Source organism: Myiozetetes cayanensis, unplaced genomic scaffold, assembly GCF_022539395.1.
Source record: "Myiozetetes cayanensis isolate MyiCay16 unplaced genomic scaffold, myiCay2020 scf16, whole genome shotgun sequence".
NCBI classification, from domain to species: Eukaryota; Metazoa; Chordata; class Aves; order Passeriformes; family Tyrannidae; genus Myiozetetes; species Myiozetetes cayanensis.
Window position 1 is genome coordinate 1,607,630 of NW_026087270.1, and position 15,636 is coordinate 1,623,265.

The 15,636-nt window shown below is 38.8% G+C and overlaps 1 protein-coding gene across 3 annotated transcripts in view; it reads left to right on the top strand.

The window, feature by feature from the left end:
* The window catches only part of LOC126638086 (cadherin-8), a 151,618-nt gene that overhangs the window by 70,299 nt on the left and 65,683 nt on the right, over positions 1-15,636 (top strand). For all 3 annotated transcript variants that reach the window (XM_050311745.1, XM_050311747.1, XM_050311746.1), the window contains 2 exons: positions 3,366-3,485; positions 15,235-15,402. In XM_050311745.1, coding sequence (XP_050167702.1) covers positions 3,366-3,485; positions 15,235-15,402 — 288 coding nt within the window. The remainder of the gene's footprint in view (positions 1-3,365; positions 3,486-15,234; positions 15,403-15,636) is intronic.

Here is a 15,636-nt window from a genome sequence, read left to right on the forward strand (position 1 = left end):
CAATAGTGGAAGCAATTTCTTTAATTTCTGTTTCACGATCGCTTACATCTTTCATAAACAATTTTCATCAGTAAGATTGTTGGGAGCAAATTACTGACTTTGACAGACCTTCTGAGAAGTGTGTGATGCTTGGAAATGAAGTGCTGAGTGGCAGAGACTGGGTGGGTAAGAAGCTGATTTCTAGGAGAAGAGAGAGTGTTTTAGTTTTCCATTCTCTTCGTTAATTCTATTAGGTGAGATTATTGCATTTCAAGTGACCTGTAAGGGAAAGAAAAGGAAGGATGAGCCACTCCCCCCCTTCTGTGTGTATAAACAATGAGTGGGAATACTGACATATTTATGACACGTGTATTTTTTAATATATGTATAAACTTCATTTGAGCTCAGGCCTCAATAAGTGATTAAATTATTTTATGTCAGAAGAAAAAAAATCTTGATAGCTGAGCATCGGGATTTGAAGCAGTGTTAGACACTGATTGCCTCTTTTTATTAGGGTGTATTCAATTTTAATATCTAATGAACACTTGGGATAAAGAATAAGCTTATCAAAGAATCAGCAGACCCATTTAAGTTTGGGAATCTTGAAATAAATATCTATAAAAAGTTCTTCAGAAATTCTCAAGTGAAATAAGATAAGAATAGACATTATATACCAAATCTTTCTAAACAAGCAATGTAATTATTTCTGAAGGCCTTTGAAATGAGAGCCAGCTAAGCAAATCAAACACAATCTCCAAGAAGTCAACAGTCTTACTTCTTTATTTTCCTTTGTGTATAAAGTATATAATGGAAACAAAATGAAACAGCCTAGATAAAATACCCTTACAAAAAATTTTCACTGTTCTGTGATGAGCCTTATCTTATTCCAGCCCTGCCCCATTGCAGGATGTTCTGCACAAACCTCTTGTGTCTTTGAAGGTTACAAACAAAACTTTTAGGGTAGAGCCACAGAAACAGGCACATCACCTGCTGTTTCAGCTTGAATCCAGCTGAAGGAAGCTCTGACCCCCGACATTCCTACCTGGTGTCACACACAGCTGTGAACTGCTGGGAATGTCGTGCTGGGGCTGTAGCCTGGATTTGGTGAGAGAGGAGGCACAGCCTGGCTGAGATTGCTGTCTGTGGGAACAGCAAAGGGCTGCACCTGTAACTGGTGCAGGACTTGGCAAAGGTGAGCCAACAGAACCTAAATACGTGGGACAATCCTGTTAGCTACAGCTTTTCATGCTCTGTAGCTGCTGTGGGCAAGCCCCAATGGGACCTTTTGTTCCTCTGTTCCTGCAACATCCCCACTCAAGCTTCCTGCAGACTTCCTTGCCGTTGTTCCCTATTCTCTTTATTTTCTGTCACCTATGCCATGACCTCTGGGTGCACCCCATGATTGTTCCCCGTTATTGTTTATATTTTCCTGTATGAGAAGGAGGTCAGTCAGGGTATCACCTGTAGGTAGAGGATGCTGTACTAGCCTCAGGGCTGGGGACCACATTTAGGTCACCTGTCCCCTTTACCATTTCCACTCAAAGCCCCCAGGCACTGTCTGTCCTGTGTATGGGTGTACAGCAACATCTCTAGTTGGTCAGACAGCAAATTTCAGACATTAATTCCCCACAAACCAACCATCCTGTTGAGGATAAAGTCCATTTCTCATGCCTGATGGCAGGTTAAAGACTATTATATTAAAGGTTAGGTATAAATTTACCTTTTAACATCAAATTAAGCTTCAAAACATGAACAGTTTACATGTTTGCAAGAACAGGTTCAGCAAGCATCTCTCAAAGACAGATGTAGCATAATATTCCTTTTCCAAGGGGTGCATCAGCTGCAGGACTACTCTGGACCCTGCTGAGCAGAGGAGAGATTTTCCTGCCAGGTGGGGCTGTGGTGGAACTTGCACAGCAAACTGACCTGCCTCCCTTTGCTGATAATGTCCCCTGTAAGAATGGTTAAATTTACACCAAAAATAAAGGACCAGTACAACCCATAGGCTTTTTTTTTTTTTTTTTTTTTCCTCTAGTAAGATGTATTTCTGCAACCCACATTCCCTTCCCTGGGAATTGTGGCATTACTTCCATGCAGCAAACCTGCCACAACTTCAGTCCCAGCAGAACTCGCAGTCCATGAGTGAGGTGTTTTCCATCTTCCCAACCCCTGCCAGCCCCACATCCTCCTCTGATGCTGGAAGTGGCCAGGTGGGAACGCGTGAAATGGCAGCTCCTGGGTGATATGCAGATTATATCTAAATATGCAAACATTCCTCTAAATAATTTGCATGAGCTGTAACCCACAGAAGTGCCCGGAGCCACATCAGCTCTGTGCCCACAGGGAAAGAGGGAGAAGAGCACAGGGCAAGGCTGTGCCAGAGGGATCTCCTTCCCCTTTGCTTTCCTGCTCCTGTCCTGAAGTGACCTGTCCTTTGGATTCAGCAGCACACCAAGTGTGAGAAGGAACAGGAGGCATATCTGGGAAGGGGCACATTTGGGTGGGTGCTGTAATTCTTGTCCTTTCTGGGCATAGGAATCGTAATTCAGCCCTTATCCTCCCTCCTGCTCTTGTTGTCTCTCCTTCTGCACATATTGTCTTTATTGTACACCTAATTAATGCCATTGTACTTTTATTTCAGCCAAAAAAAAGGTCCCTGCAGCAACCTTAATGCAACCAACTGAATTTCATTCCATTTTGCTTCTTACAGAAATGGCAAGTGCTATGTTGCTTAAAAAAATAAAAAGGGCAATTTACCTTAATATTTTTTTCTATTTATTTTTGTCAGAGTATGGAATTTATAACTCTGGCTAGACAATGGCCCCCTGAGTGGCAGAGACTCATTTCAGAGGCAATAGTTGTTGTCCTAACTCTGTCACTGTGGCCACATCAAATCATTATCATGGCTGCAAGCCAAGAGAAGAAAAAAGAATCCTTTTTATTATTGTTTTTCAGTGTGGTCTCTGTAACTTGGCAAGGTTCTTTCAAATGTGAAATTGTGTTTTAAATGCAACATATTATATTTATTATTAACCTTGTATTTTGTATCCCTTTGATATGATTCCTCTGCAAGTGCTTGAAGTCTACACAGATCTATCAGGTAGATTTAAATGCATTCTACAAAGCAACCTTAAATAATACAGATACTAAATGGGTTTTTGTTTTACCCAGAAATTCAGGCTGCTGGCATATATCAGCTCGAAGGAAAAACGTTTTGTTTCTGTTCCACAAGTAATGTTTTAACTTGCTCCTGATGGTTTTTTCTTCTCTTATTATTGTTATACAGCTCACAAGGAAATGAATTTTTGTTTCAAATTAGTTTCTGAGCAAGATATGCAAATTTCTAGTGAGTGCAAACATTAATTGTGTGCATTCTTTCTGTTTAGGCACCTTTGTGACTAAAGTAACAGCTACAGATGCAGATGATCCGGTGTATGGAAATAGTGCCAAGCTGGTTTATAGCATTCTGGAAGGACAGCCTTACTTTTCTATTGAGCCACACACAGGTAGGTGACTCGGAACGTGAATCCCTGGGTTATGAAATGGCCTTGAGCTGCACCAGGAGAGGCTTAGGTTGGGCATTAGGAAAGCTATCTTCGTGGAAAGATGCCTGGGGGATTGAAAGCTGTGTGGATGTGGCATCACCCAGGGGTAACAGGGTCTAACCTGTGTTCCCTCAGAGTCTCATCCTGTGACAAGAGAAAATAAAGCTGTGTGTTACTGAAAATGGCAGTAAGGGCGATGGTAAAGTTGCAGAAGTTACCAAAGCAGAACTGAAGGCAGAGAAAGAGCTGTGTGACTTTATAACTGATCAGGGATTTCAAGGCTTGGCCCAGGGAATTTAATGAGCATAATGTAATTTTCAATACGAGACTATAGCGTTTCCACTTAAAGGAAGTACAGTTTAACTTGGGAATTTCAGTGAATATATTTTGTGTTTCCATTAAAATTATTTCTCTTTCTTGCTCGGATGGATCAATTTGGGGAGAGAAAGAGCATCATACTGAGTGTTGATGTGGAGTTTTATGAGCATGCATTTAGGATGACTTTATTTCTCTGTGGTTTTATAGTCTTGCAAGTCATCTAAAAGAAGTGCCAATAAATCCATTCCCTCTTGTTTTCTGGACATATGTCGTACTTACAGTAAATTCATTTAAGTTATGTCTAAAAAGTGTTTTTTAAAGTGATTTGATATTATTTCTAATATTCTTTCGCTTGTTACTAGAAGCTCTTTTTAATCACTGTGAGTCAAGCAGCTGTGATCTCCTAAGGAGAAGAATTCTAAAACTCATTTTAAAACATACAAAAAACCTCCTGAATTTATACAACTGTAAAGGATTAAAACAGGAATAAAAATTCTTCTTCTCATGCAGATTAAATTTTAAAATAAATGCTAGGAGAAATTATTAAAGGCTGCTTTTAATAGCTCAAGTGTACTAAGTTTTCTCACCAACACTGAACACAGTACTCTTGTGCTCTTTAAAATCTGCAATGTCTTTAAGTCTTTCTGGTGAAATTACATAGAAAAAACTACTTCCCATTCCTGAAAATGCCCTAACTTGTAGGGACTTCGTGTAAATAGTGTATATCAATAATATTAATAGATTATTGGATTAATCCATTAAAGTGTTTTCTTCTGGTTGAAGGACAACTCTCCTAAAAATGAAAGTGGCTTCCCGAATGCAATTCAGTCTTTTCTTTTTATACTGCATGTAAAATAGAGTTTTACTCCAGCACAGTACAATGGGAAAAGAGCAGCTCGTTCCAAAAATAAGTATATCACAAGAGAGTTACTGGTGAGGCCCCTTAGTTCCTGCTGGCAGAGCTGTGACAAGTCGTGTGGAAATATAACTGAACAGACCTTTGACCATCAAGTATCAAAGGATACTGTTTGATTCCTTTAATATTACAAATTATTGCATGCAGTGATGACTTGCATCACCTAATTAGAGGGGAATTGGCTGTAGGATTTTTCTCAGTTTCTGTTAGGAAAAGTTAGTGCCTTAGCACAGGAACACCTCAGCTTTCCTAGAGGAGCTGAGAAATGTATTCTCCACCTACACAGAAGGTTTTTCACTTCTTTCACAGAAAAATTGACTGAAAGAAATATTCCAAATGTTAAAAATTGTTTGATTTTACTCAAGTTTCTTATTTGTATTGCATTAAATCCTCATGCTTAATCCAAAGAAGCAAGTATTCCTCACCTAGGAAAATGATTTCCATTATCGTGAAAGTCAGACAGAACTCCAAAGCTTCCTGGTGAACCTGAAAATCCTGATTTTTCTCCTGTTTCACTAGTTTTAATTCCCCCCTCCTACCTTCATTTCCAGTCACAAATACCCCTTTGCATAGCAGTTCAGTTACCATGAAAACGACGTGGTCGTTTCGGAGGGGAATTTATTCATAAAAATTCAACTGTGGCCACAGTCCCTGAGCAAGTGGCTTCATGTTGAGGAGCTGCTTGTGAATGAATAAATGGTTTAAGATTCCCCATTCTTCTGGATCAAAGGAGGACATCAATTATGGTCTTCTCTAAACCATTACCCCTGGATGAGTTTATGTTCCAAGCCTGTCCTGTGTTTCTTTACCATCTTTATGCACTGGCCTCCACCCATTGTGGAACCACCTTCCTACTCTCAGAGTTAGCACCAAACAGCACACATTTGGTTGTTTAGGCTGTGGAAACAACAAATATGCATAGAATTCTAGTCATTAGGCAAACCAGACACAAGAAACTGCAGCCTCATGTCGCACAGGGTGAAAAAAAAGATTGTTCTAAAACCAAATGTCCAAAGCAAATAGAAAGTGTGTGTTTCATTGGGTTTTTATATTTATCCAACCTTAGCAGTGTGAACCATCCCAACTCTTAGTAACCAAACCAGGAAAATGCATTCTCTTGCACATTTGTATGTAGTACTTGGGACCCTCAGGGTAAGATTTCATGTAGGAAGATGTTTGGAGACCCTTGTGACAGTGTAAAATTGAGGCAGAACAGGTGTAGTAGTGTTTTACCTGACACAAATCAAACCTGAAGCTCGTCCTCCAAGCCTGGTAGATACTGCAGGGTCTGGGCTTGTTTGGGATTTTTTTTTTGGAGGGTAGGAGGGGACGTGGGTGTGTGTATGGCTGTGTTTTGTCTGCGGTTACATTTCGTTAGAGCCCCTGCTGAGTTGAAAACCTATTCAATTAATTTGAAGAATTGTTCCTGAACACAGATCTTGTGTCTTTCCCAAAATGGAATCACTATTTTAAGAAATGGACTATGTGAAAGTCATCCACTCCAGAGTGTAAATATTTTCTGTCATTCATGGGAGCGTATCAAATGTTATCAAAAGTATAGCTGTTTAGAGCTGATTTACTGACTGTTTTTATAAATGACTGGCCTCTTTTTATCTTTGTTTATTAGAAACTAAGAGTAAATTTAGATATGTGAGCTACCAGCACGAGGGCAGCCACGGATAGGCTGTACTGTCTCTCCATTTTTTAATTTCCTGGCTCAGAGTAAGGACTGTCTGACCTTACTGCTCTGTTCCAATGGCACGTGGAGAGCCAACCATCAGGAATAATCCCAGCCATGCCTCCTGACTGCTCTGCCTTCTGTAGCACCTGAACAAAAAGAGGGAGCAACGGTGTAGGATGTGGCTTCATGCCTGTGGTAGAAAGGATTGTCACACCTGAGGAAAGCATTGCTTACTCTTCTGCTCCTTGGTTCTACTACTGACTTGTCAGTAAGTGAGCGTAGTCCTTACCTGAATCACACTCTAGGTTGGAACTCTGACATTGCTCTCAACCTCCTCCCTGAAACAATTCTGTAATGCTGGGCACACAGAAATAAGTACCTGTGAGTGACCCGTGAAACAATAATTTTCCATTACCCAAGATGAAAAATGCATACACTGCTGCAGTCCTGGTTCTCAAGTTCTTCTCTGTGAGTTATAGACACATGAAAGGAGGTAATTCAGAAGTTATTTTTCACTCAGTGCTCTGAGTATGGCTTAGGGTAAATGCTTTTTTGATGGCTTGTTCTGAATATTTTTTGCTTTTCATAGGTGAATTTTAATATGACCACTGGTTTGGTGGGTAGTTATAAATAATACATGACAGTAATAGAGATTTAGATTTTTCTGTGAGGGGCAAAACTTGAGATGACATCAGAATAGTAGCAAAACTTGTGGTGGACTGGAATACATTCCTTGTATCATTATTGTTACATCTCACTAACTGATGTCAGGCCTCCTGCCTACTGTGTTTTATATATAAAGGTATGTGAACTGTGTGGATTCCCTCATAATCCAAATTATGACAATTCCAAATGCTGGTAAAGGGGGTTCTTTAGGGCTGTTAAAAGTAGCTGGAGTACACTTCTCACTTTTAAGCTTTCTCAAGGATATTAAATCATGACTGTCAGCTTTAAAATAAGATTATCATAATGGAACCTAATATGAAGTGACACTGTGTTCTACAATATAGGGATGGCAGAGGAAATACATTTTCAGCTGTGTCTGACTTATTTACATTTCACATGAACTTAAATAATGTCACTCCTACACATACCTGAAATAAAGCTCCATGAACAAGGCAAATTACACCCAATGCCCTCCCTCACTGAGAAGCACATGGGATTAGTCAGGCACAGACCTTTACTACCTGCGAGAAAGAACAGATTTCAAACTGGGCTATGGCCCTTTGGTGCAAAGCCAAGGCTCAGGTTACTGCAGCTGAGATGAATAGAAGAGTCAGGGGACCTAGAAAGCTGAAGACTCTCCTAATAAATGTGAGTATTTCTTTGGAGAGTGAAAAATCAACTTTTTTTTTCCTATACCTAGTTTAACTTGCAGTTGAAAGTGCACATGCTTTAACCAACAGAGCTTTTAATGATTTAGTGTGTGGCCCTCTCTGGTGCACAGTGTTGAACCTTGTAGTTCTGAAATCAGAACATAAATGAATAGGTCTGGGAGGAATGAAAGCTGCAGTCAGCAGAAGCCAGGTTTGAATCTTTTATTTTAATTTGCAGTCCAGCAGAATAAAAAGAAGTAAGGGAACAAGAGGGTAAACAGCAGCAACTTTTCAGTTAGTGACATTTTAACTGTGATGTTACAGGCTGTTTCTTCTACCTGGTTGTTAATGTCCTGTTCATCAGCAATGGCACAGCACAAGGTGCCCCCAGAATATTGTGTGTAGGACTGATAAGACCAGTCATCATAAAAAAAGCCAGCTGAGATAACCTGGAGAGTTCAAAGCAGCGTAGTTAAGGTCAGAAGCATATTACTTATAGTGAAAGATTGATTGAACTTAATTTGTATAAACTGGATAAAAGGTGATTAAAGAAGGATATGAAATCACTACACAAATATTTGAGAGGTGTTATTAAAAGAGAGACATGGGAACTGTTTCTGTAATTACTCATGATAAAATGACAATGTGGCATTTCAAACTGGAGAGAGATGGGAAAACAGTGCTGGTGCAGGAGGGACTCTGCAACTTTTTTGGGAAAGTAATGAGCTGCTGGGGGCAGAACTCACTCGTGTTCTACAGGGCCTTTCTAAACAGTGCAGCTTTTAAATAACGTACATTTAAACCCTCATGGGATTAGTGTAGGGAGAGAACTTGTTTGACATGAGTCAGTGTGGATTGAACTGCTGCTTTCTAGCTCACTTTATTGACTAGTGCTGCTGCCACATCCTTGCCAGTTACTACAGATTTAAAGTAGGTAAACTTCTAGCTGCAAAAAATGAAAAGAGGCATGAACTGGGATGGGTAGGTGTTGTTCTGCCTTAGCAAGAGAATTGTAGGAATTCCTTTTTATAGAATCATAGAGTGATAGAATGGTTGGATTGGAAAAGGTACCTTAAAGATCATCTCATTGCAACCCCCTGCCAGGCACAGGGGTTGTCTTCCACGAGAAGCAGGCAGGTGTTTGCAGCATCACACAGAAGGCAGGTCCATGCAGCCCAGACAGCAACATTCCCAAGGCAGCAGAAAGGTTCCAGCACATTCAGGGATTTCTGGAGTTTATCACTGATCGCTGCTGTTACAGCACCTTCAGCTCCGGCTTGACAGCACGTGATGTGCTCGGGCACGAGGCTGGAATCAGAGCCCGTGTTCAAAGCAGTGGGATTCCTTTCTTGTCTTTGTGCTCTGAGTAGACTGGGCAACCCGAGCAGCTGCATTAAGGTGTTTGTACAGAGAGTCTGTGGTGGCTCTGCGAGTTGCCCTGGTGACAGCCCATTAGGAGAGCGGGACTGACACAGAGCACAGACCTGAGGGTCAGTCCCACCGCTCTCGCTTTCAGCGAGGAGCATAAAGAGCAATTATTATGGATGAGGTACTTGGGATTGGGCCCTTCAGTAGCAGCAAGAGCTGTCTTTCCTGATTAATAAGGGAAGTATAAAATCAGCTGTAGAGATGTTTGAAAGCAGTTATGATGGTCTGGAGCTGCTAAAGCTGAGTGGCCTAAGATCAAGGCAGATTGGCATTTGGGAAAAAAAGTGATACCTGCTTCTAGAGTTTATCAAATAATGGTAGTAGCAAAAAAGCTGATACCACACAAATTCCTTGCATTTCAGAGCAATGCCTCTGTCATTTTAGAGAGCTATGAGGTAGTTTGAACTTGACTGTTCCTCATGCTGAGTTAAGAAAATGGGCAACAGATCTAAATAATGTTGTGCTTCAAGAGCCTGAATTCGAGAGAGGAATTTGAACTACACAGCTGGAGCTAGAAAGCACCTGAAAAAGAATCCAAGGCTACTTTCTGTAAAGTGTCTAGTGTAATCATAGCTATTAGAGGATCGTTACAAATAAAATCCTGAGGAAACAAGGTCATAAATGCAGTGCAAAATGTCTATTTACTGCATTCAGGCTCAGTTGTTGAGAGGGTGATACTTTCACCATGCCACTGAAATGGCCCCAGGGAAAGGGAGATGGCTGGTAAGTAGAGATTATAGCTTTTTACCTATTCAACAAAACCCAGACACAAGTTCACCTGAATTAAAACATTTAATATTCTAGTAGGTGTTATTCATCCTATATTATATACTTCTAGCAGAATGCAGAGTGAAAGGTAGGTTGTGTTAACAAGACCAGAAAACACAAAACTGGCAGTAATATGGGCTGAAAAAGAAAATACAATAGATGGGAGGTTACACAGGAAACAAGAATTAATATAACTATAGAAAACTTCATCTCACAGTTCAAGAAAACCTACCATCTTCCTCATTAAATTTTCAAAAATAAACATTAGAATAAAATATGTACACTGTTAGCTTCTCTATTAAAAATACAAAATGTCACAGAATCACTCTGCAGAAAATGGCATAATACAATATTTGATTCTCCACATAGTCATTATTTTTACTGTGTCTAATGTCTTTGATTTGAAATATATCTCTATCTGAATGGAGTTCAGACAACTCCTGGAGCTGATAACTTTTATAGAAAGTTAGACAACTTTGCCAGAGATTGCAGATAATTTTCTTGTCTTGCTAAAATGAAAATCCTAAGGCAGTAGAACTAAACAAGAAATTGGAATATTTGATGATAATTCTTATTAAAGAGATTATGATGGGGGCAATTAGAATTAAAAACAGAGGATCAGTATTCCTGTATCCCATCATCAAAGTACTACATTTTTTCAAATTTGGAATAAAGTTAGTTGTGATCTATTAATTTTTTAGGAATTATGGTACAAGTTTTCCATAGATCTCCACGTGAACCTTTTTTAAGGACTGCTGAAACATCACTGAGGTCAGTGTGCTTGACAGGAATACAAAGAATGCTTCTCACGGCTCTCTGAAGAGATTGCAAGATTGATTTTTCAGGAGTTTGGGTCCTAAAAGGCTGTTATATTTAATAAGAATCTCCACCAAGATTTTAGCACGGAAGGAAGATCAAAGCAATTACTTAGCTCTTCCAAAATGATGTAGGGAAAGTTCCAAAGTGTGCAAGTCGAAATAGCAGGAAGTCTTCAACAAAACATGTGAGATGAATGAGATGCTTAAGAAAGGCTTTTCAAGGGCCAGATTCCAATTTTGCATAGTGCCTGCTTGGTTTTGTTCCATGTTCTCAATTATTATTATGTATAATTTTATAGCATTACCATAAAGACATCTTTAAAAAATGGAGAGAAGAAAGAAATCCTTATTTCTTTTGCTTCTCTTCTCTTTCTCTTCATGAGCTACAGCCTCTGACACATTGCTTCTTTTCCCCTGGTCTTTTCCAGTGTGAGACAGTGTATATTCTTCCAAACAGGTTTCTGAAAGTAGTCCACAGGGGTGCATTTTAACTGATTCAAGTTGTGAGGCAGATTGTGCAAATTGCTCAGTGTGTGCAGTTAAGGCCACTGCAAAAGTAAATCCCCTTCTGCAGCTGTTTTATTTGCCATCGAGCAGTGTGACACCAATGGCTGTTTAGGAAAAGCAACTCAAACCCCTCCCAAAAAAAAAAAAAAAAAATTAAAAAAAAAAGTACTACAATGTCATTGGGGATTTTCATTCTTGGAAGGAATAAATTGCTTCTTGACTCCTTTACCTTCCAACCTGCTTGAGGCAAAGGATCTGTAGGAAAATTCTGGTGCAGGTTTCTGTTCAGTGGTTGTACTACATGCCTATTGATTGTTTTCAGAGGACAAGGTTTGTGCAGTATTTTAGGGTGCAGAGAGACAAAGCCTTAGCTTAGGCATTATGAAGGGAGGAAACCTCCAGTGAAAACTGAATGCCCTTTCCCCAGAAAGGATCAGGTTTATCCCTTCCCAGTCTTGACAGATGATTGACTGATAGATTCTTGGAAACTTAGGGAATACTACAAACTCTGCAGGCAGCCCCTTCTGTCAGTACTTGCCTTCTCCTTTAGAGATTGTTCCCCTAATGTTTAACTGAAATCTCTCTTGGTGCAGTTGAAACCCATTCTGTGGTATAAATTTTAGGCCCGTGATTTCTTCTCTTATCCCCAGTGCAAAAGGAGAGTAGCTCCCAGTATTTTTTACATATTTCCTCCTTTCCCTGACTGTATAAATCAATACTTTTCAAAACTGGGCACACAGGTCCAGCTGCAGCCTTATTTTTATGAGTGAACTGGAAGGATTGTTCCACAGTTCTTCCATATAACATGTTAACTAACATACCAGGAATGTTTGAGCATTTTTATCAGCACTCAGCTCATTTTGACTCCACGTTCTCTTCTGTCTTGTGAGTCATCTGCTCTATTGTAATTGGGAAGTTAATTGTTTCCCCCATGCAAAATGCTCTTTACTTGGCAACTGGAGTTGCATCCTGCTATTTTAGACTATCCAAATTGTGAAAATTGTTTTGAACTGTTCTTCCTGTACTTGCAATGACTCCCAACTTTGTGTTATCTGAAAGGCTTGATAAGTCCTTCCTGCCTTCCATCATTCAGGAAATATTGAATGATGCTAGAAGCAGAACAAACCCCATGAACTGTGTCATCCATCTCTCCACTTTGACAGTAAGCCATTGATAACTGTTTGGAATACAATCTTCCAACAAGCATCTACCTGCCTTACATTAGTTTATGGTAATTCTCTCTCTTTTAAACTGCTGCTGTTTGGCACATCCCATTTCCATCCATCATTGCATGCTGAAAGTGATTATGTGTTTTATTCTCCATTTGTTTCTGGGTTGAATTGAAGCAGAGCAGGTTGAATGCTCAGTGAGTTAATGTTCTGTGGGCTGGATGTGTGTTAGTATTTGCTAAGCCTGAATTGTGTTCTAAAAATAAACAGAAGGTTTCAGTCCTTCCTGCAAACCCAACCTGAGAGCTGGGGAATAAAGCAAAAGAACAAATAAATATCCTTGAGATACTCTGTGCATAGATCAGTCTGTGTTTGTCTTGATCACAATAGGTGAGGATGGAGCTTTATGGTGTTTATTAATTTGCCTCCTAAGAGGTATCAACACTTCTCCTTTGCTGACCTCAGTTCTGTAGATTCTGAATGTAGGAATACTGGTGGTAACAATCAGCCTGTGTAATTTGGATGGATTTAATGCTTAAAAACCTTCCGTTCCTCTTATAGTCATTTAAACAGTAAACTGCTTTTTAGCTTTTTATTGTGTTTGAAATTGAAACTTGACTTTGTCTTTGACTCAGCTTCTGGCAAGTGGTTTATGGTCTGAGGTAGCAGATATGTATAAAACTATTGAAATAACAGCTTGTGTTAGTATCTTTGTACAGAAAAAGAAACCTCTAAATTTTTACGTCTTAAAACTCAGAAATTTTAGGGGGGTTTAGGCACTTTTAAAGGTTTTTAATCTTCCAAATATCTTTCAAACCATAGGCAAGGGCTAGACTGTTCCATACATTAGGAGACAAATTAAAATACATGTCTAGGAAAAATTATCACTTTAGTGAAATAATTGACTTTTCTCAGAGGAAACTGCAGAATACAAAATATGGCATCTTATACAAGTCATCTGTATAAGGCCAGACGTAACTATGTAAATTAGGCTAAAATACCCAAACAAACAGAGAAACTCTGCCTAAAAAAAAATAATGGAGAAAAAATATAGGAGGCTTAATATAAACCCCATTGAAATAAGGTATATTGATCTTTGGATCAGCTCTATTCCTGAAAAAAAATGAATGTGGAGCAAATTCTGTCACCCTAAGTTTGCATTAACCTGCTTTCTTTGAGCCATCTCATTTATAACAATAGACTTATTTGCTGAGTGCATCATCATTATTCCTAAATAGTAACCCAATCAGTCCAAACTCATCACAACTGTCAAATGCTTTTAGGAATAAGTATCATTTCCTCTCCTTACCCAGCCTGCCATGCAGGAAATGACCCTACTCTTTTACTGAATGTACTTTGCACCTATCACATCTGAGAAACATTTATTGTTGTCCTCTGGGGGTTACTGTTCTGTTTTCCTTCAGCAAATTTAACACAAGCACATTCTTCAGTGTGATGCAGAGATGTTTGGTAGTTATGGAGTGTAGCTCTCTGTGTGGTTCTGTACTCAGCCACTAAGAGAAGGGCTGAGCACACTCTTAGTGTTATAATATCAAAGATAAATGGATAATTAATAAATATGAGCATTCACTTTAGAATTGATAAATGTTAGAATTTACTAAAAGGTGTCTCTATTAATGGTGAAGACCAGGATCATTTCTTTATTCTACATGAATAGATAATCTTAACATTTCAGCCAGAGTGTCATTTCTAAGAAGCTTATTTAATAGAAACTGTGCCACACAAAAGAATAAAAGCTGTATGAAGTCTCCACAGCTATGCCAGTACCAACAGAGAAATCAAAACTAACAGATTTACAACAAGAATTGATTGACATCCAAAAACTCCTGACAATACTTAACAAATAATGGGTATAAAAAGCCAGCTTAGAGCATGAGAGGTAATGAAATGTATGAGTTACAAAGATTTAGTGAGTTACTGTCAATGTCTGCCCAGACAAAGATGTTGTTTTTTGGTTTTTTGTTTGTTTGTTTGTTTGTTTTTTGTTTTGGGGTTTTGTTTTTGTTTTGTTTTTTTTTTGTTTGGGTTTTTTTTCAGATAGAATTAAAATATGGATTAAAAGGGAAAAAAAAAAGTCCATATTCATTTTCACATTTAGAATTGTTTTCCTTAGGCTTAGAGGGACTTCTTTGATATTATTAAACTCTGATGAGAACTAGTTAATTTTACCATTAAACATTTAGTGTTGCACTTTGCATACATATTGGGAACATGTAAGTACATCACAGGTGGAAAAGTTTTGGAAAGAAAAAGAGGCTTTATTATTTCATTGCCCATGAAATCTATTGGAGTTTGCCCTGGATTTAATTGTGGTGTCCATTGCTGATATTTCCTGATATTTGGATATACAACAGATCATTTTACTTCTCTGTATTTAAAATATTTTAACAAACTGACAGATGTTTACAGTTTCAGTTTCCCACGTATTTGTCTTGTTTGGGAATTCTGTGGGGAAACAATGGATTTCTGTGGGTGGTGCCACAGCAACCAAGAAGTTTGTCAGGAATAAAATGTAAAAAATAATGTTTATCACGCAGCTATGCTTTAGTCTTGGGTTTTGAACAGCACTTTCACTGCAGTGTTAGTTAAATAAAGGTAGGTGACCTCTAATATAATTGTTTAAAAATCTCAAATTCTTCTTCATCCTTTGTATCAAGAGATGGACCTTTAGCAGTTTTTTGGATACCAGTATTTACATACATCCATAAAACCATCTGCATACTGAATTTGGGTCTGTACCTGACTGGTTTTCCCTCCCATTATTGTAGCTATAATTAAAACAGCTCTTCCCAACATGGACAGAGAAGCCAAAGAGGAATACTTTGTGGTCATCCAAGCCAAGGACATGGGAGGACATATGGGTGGACTCTCTGGAACTACCACAGTGACAATTACACTCACGGATGTCAATGACAATCCTCCCAAGTTTGCACAGAGTAAGTGCCATTATGTGTATGTGTTCTGTATAAGAAAGTATTATAATGTTGTTTCATTGGGTTTTTTTAATCAAGTTTGGGTTTTTTTTTAATTTAATCTTGATATTGGCTGGGTTTGTAATGTAACTTTAAAAACAAATGTAGCTGTTATTGGAGAAAGTTTAATGGCTCTCTGCTTGATTAAGAGCTAAGGAAAGAGGGAATTATGTCCACACCAGTGTACACAGATTTGAG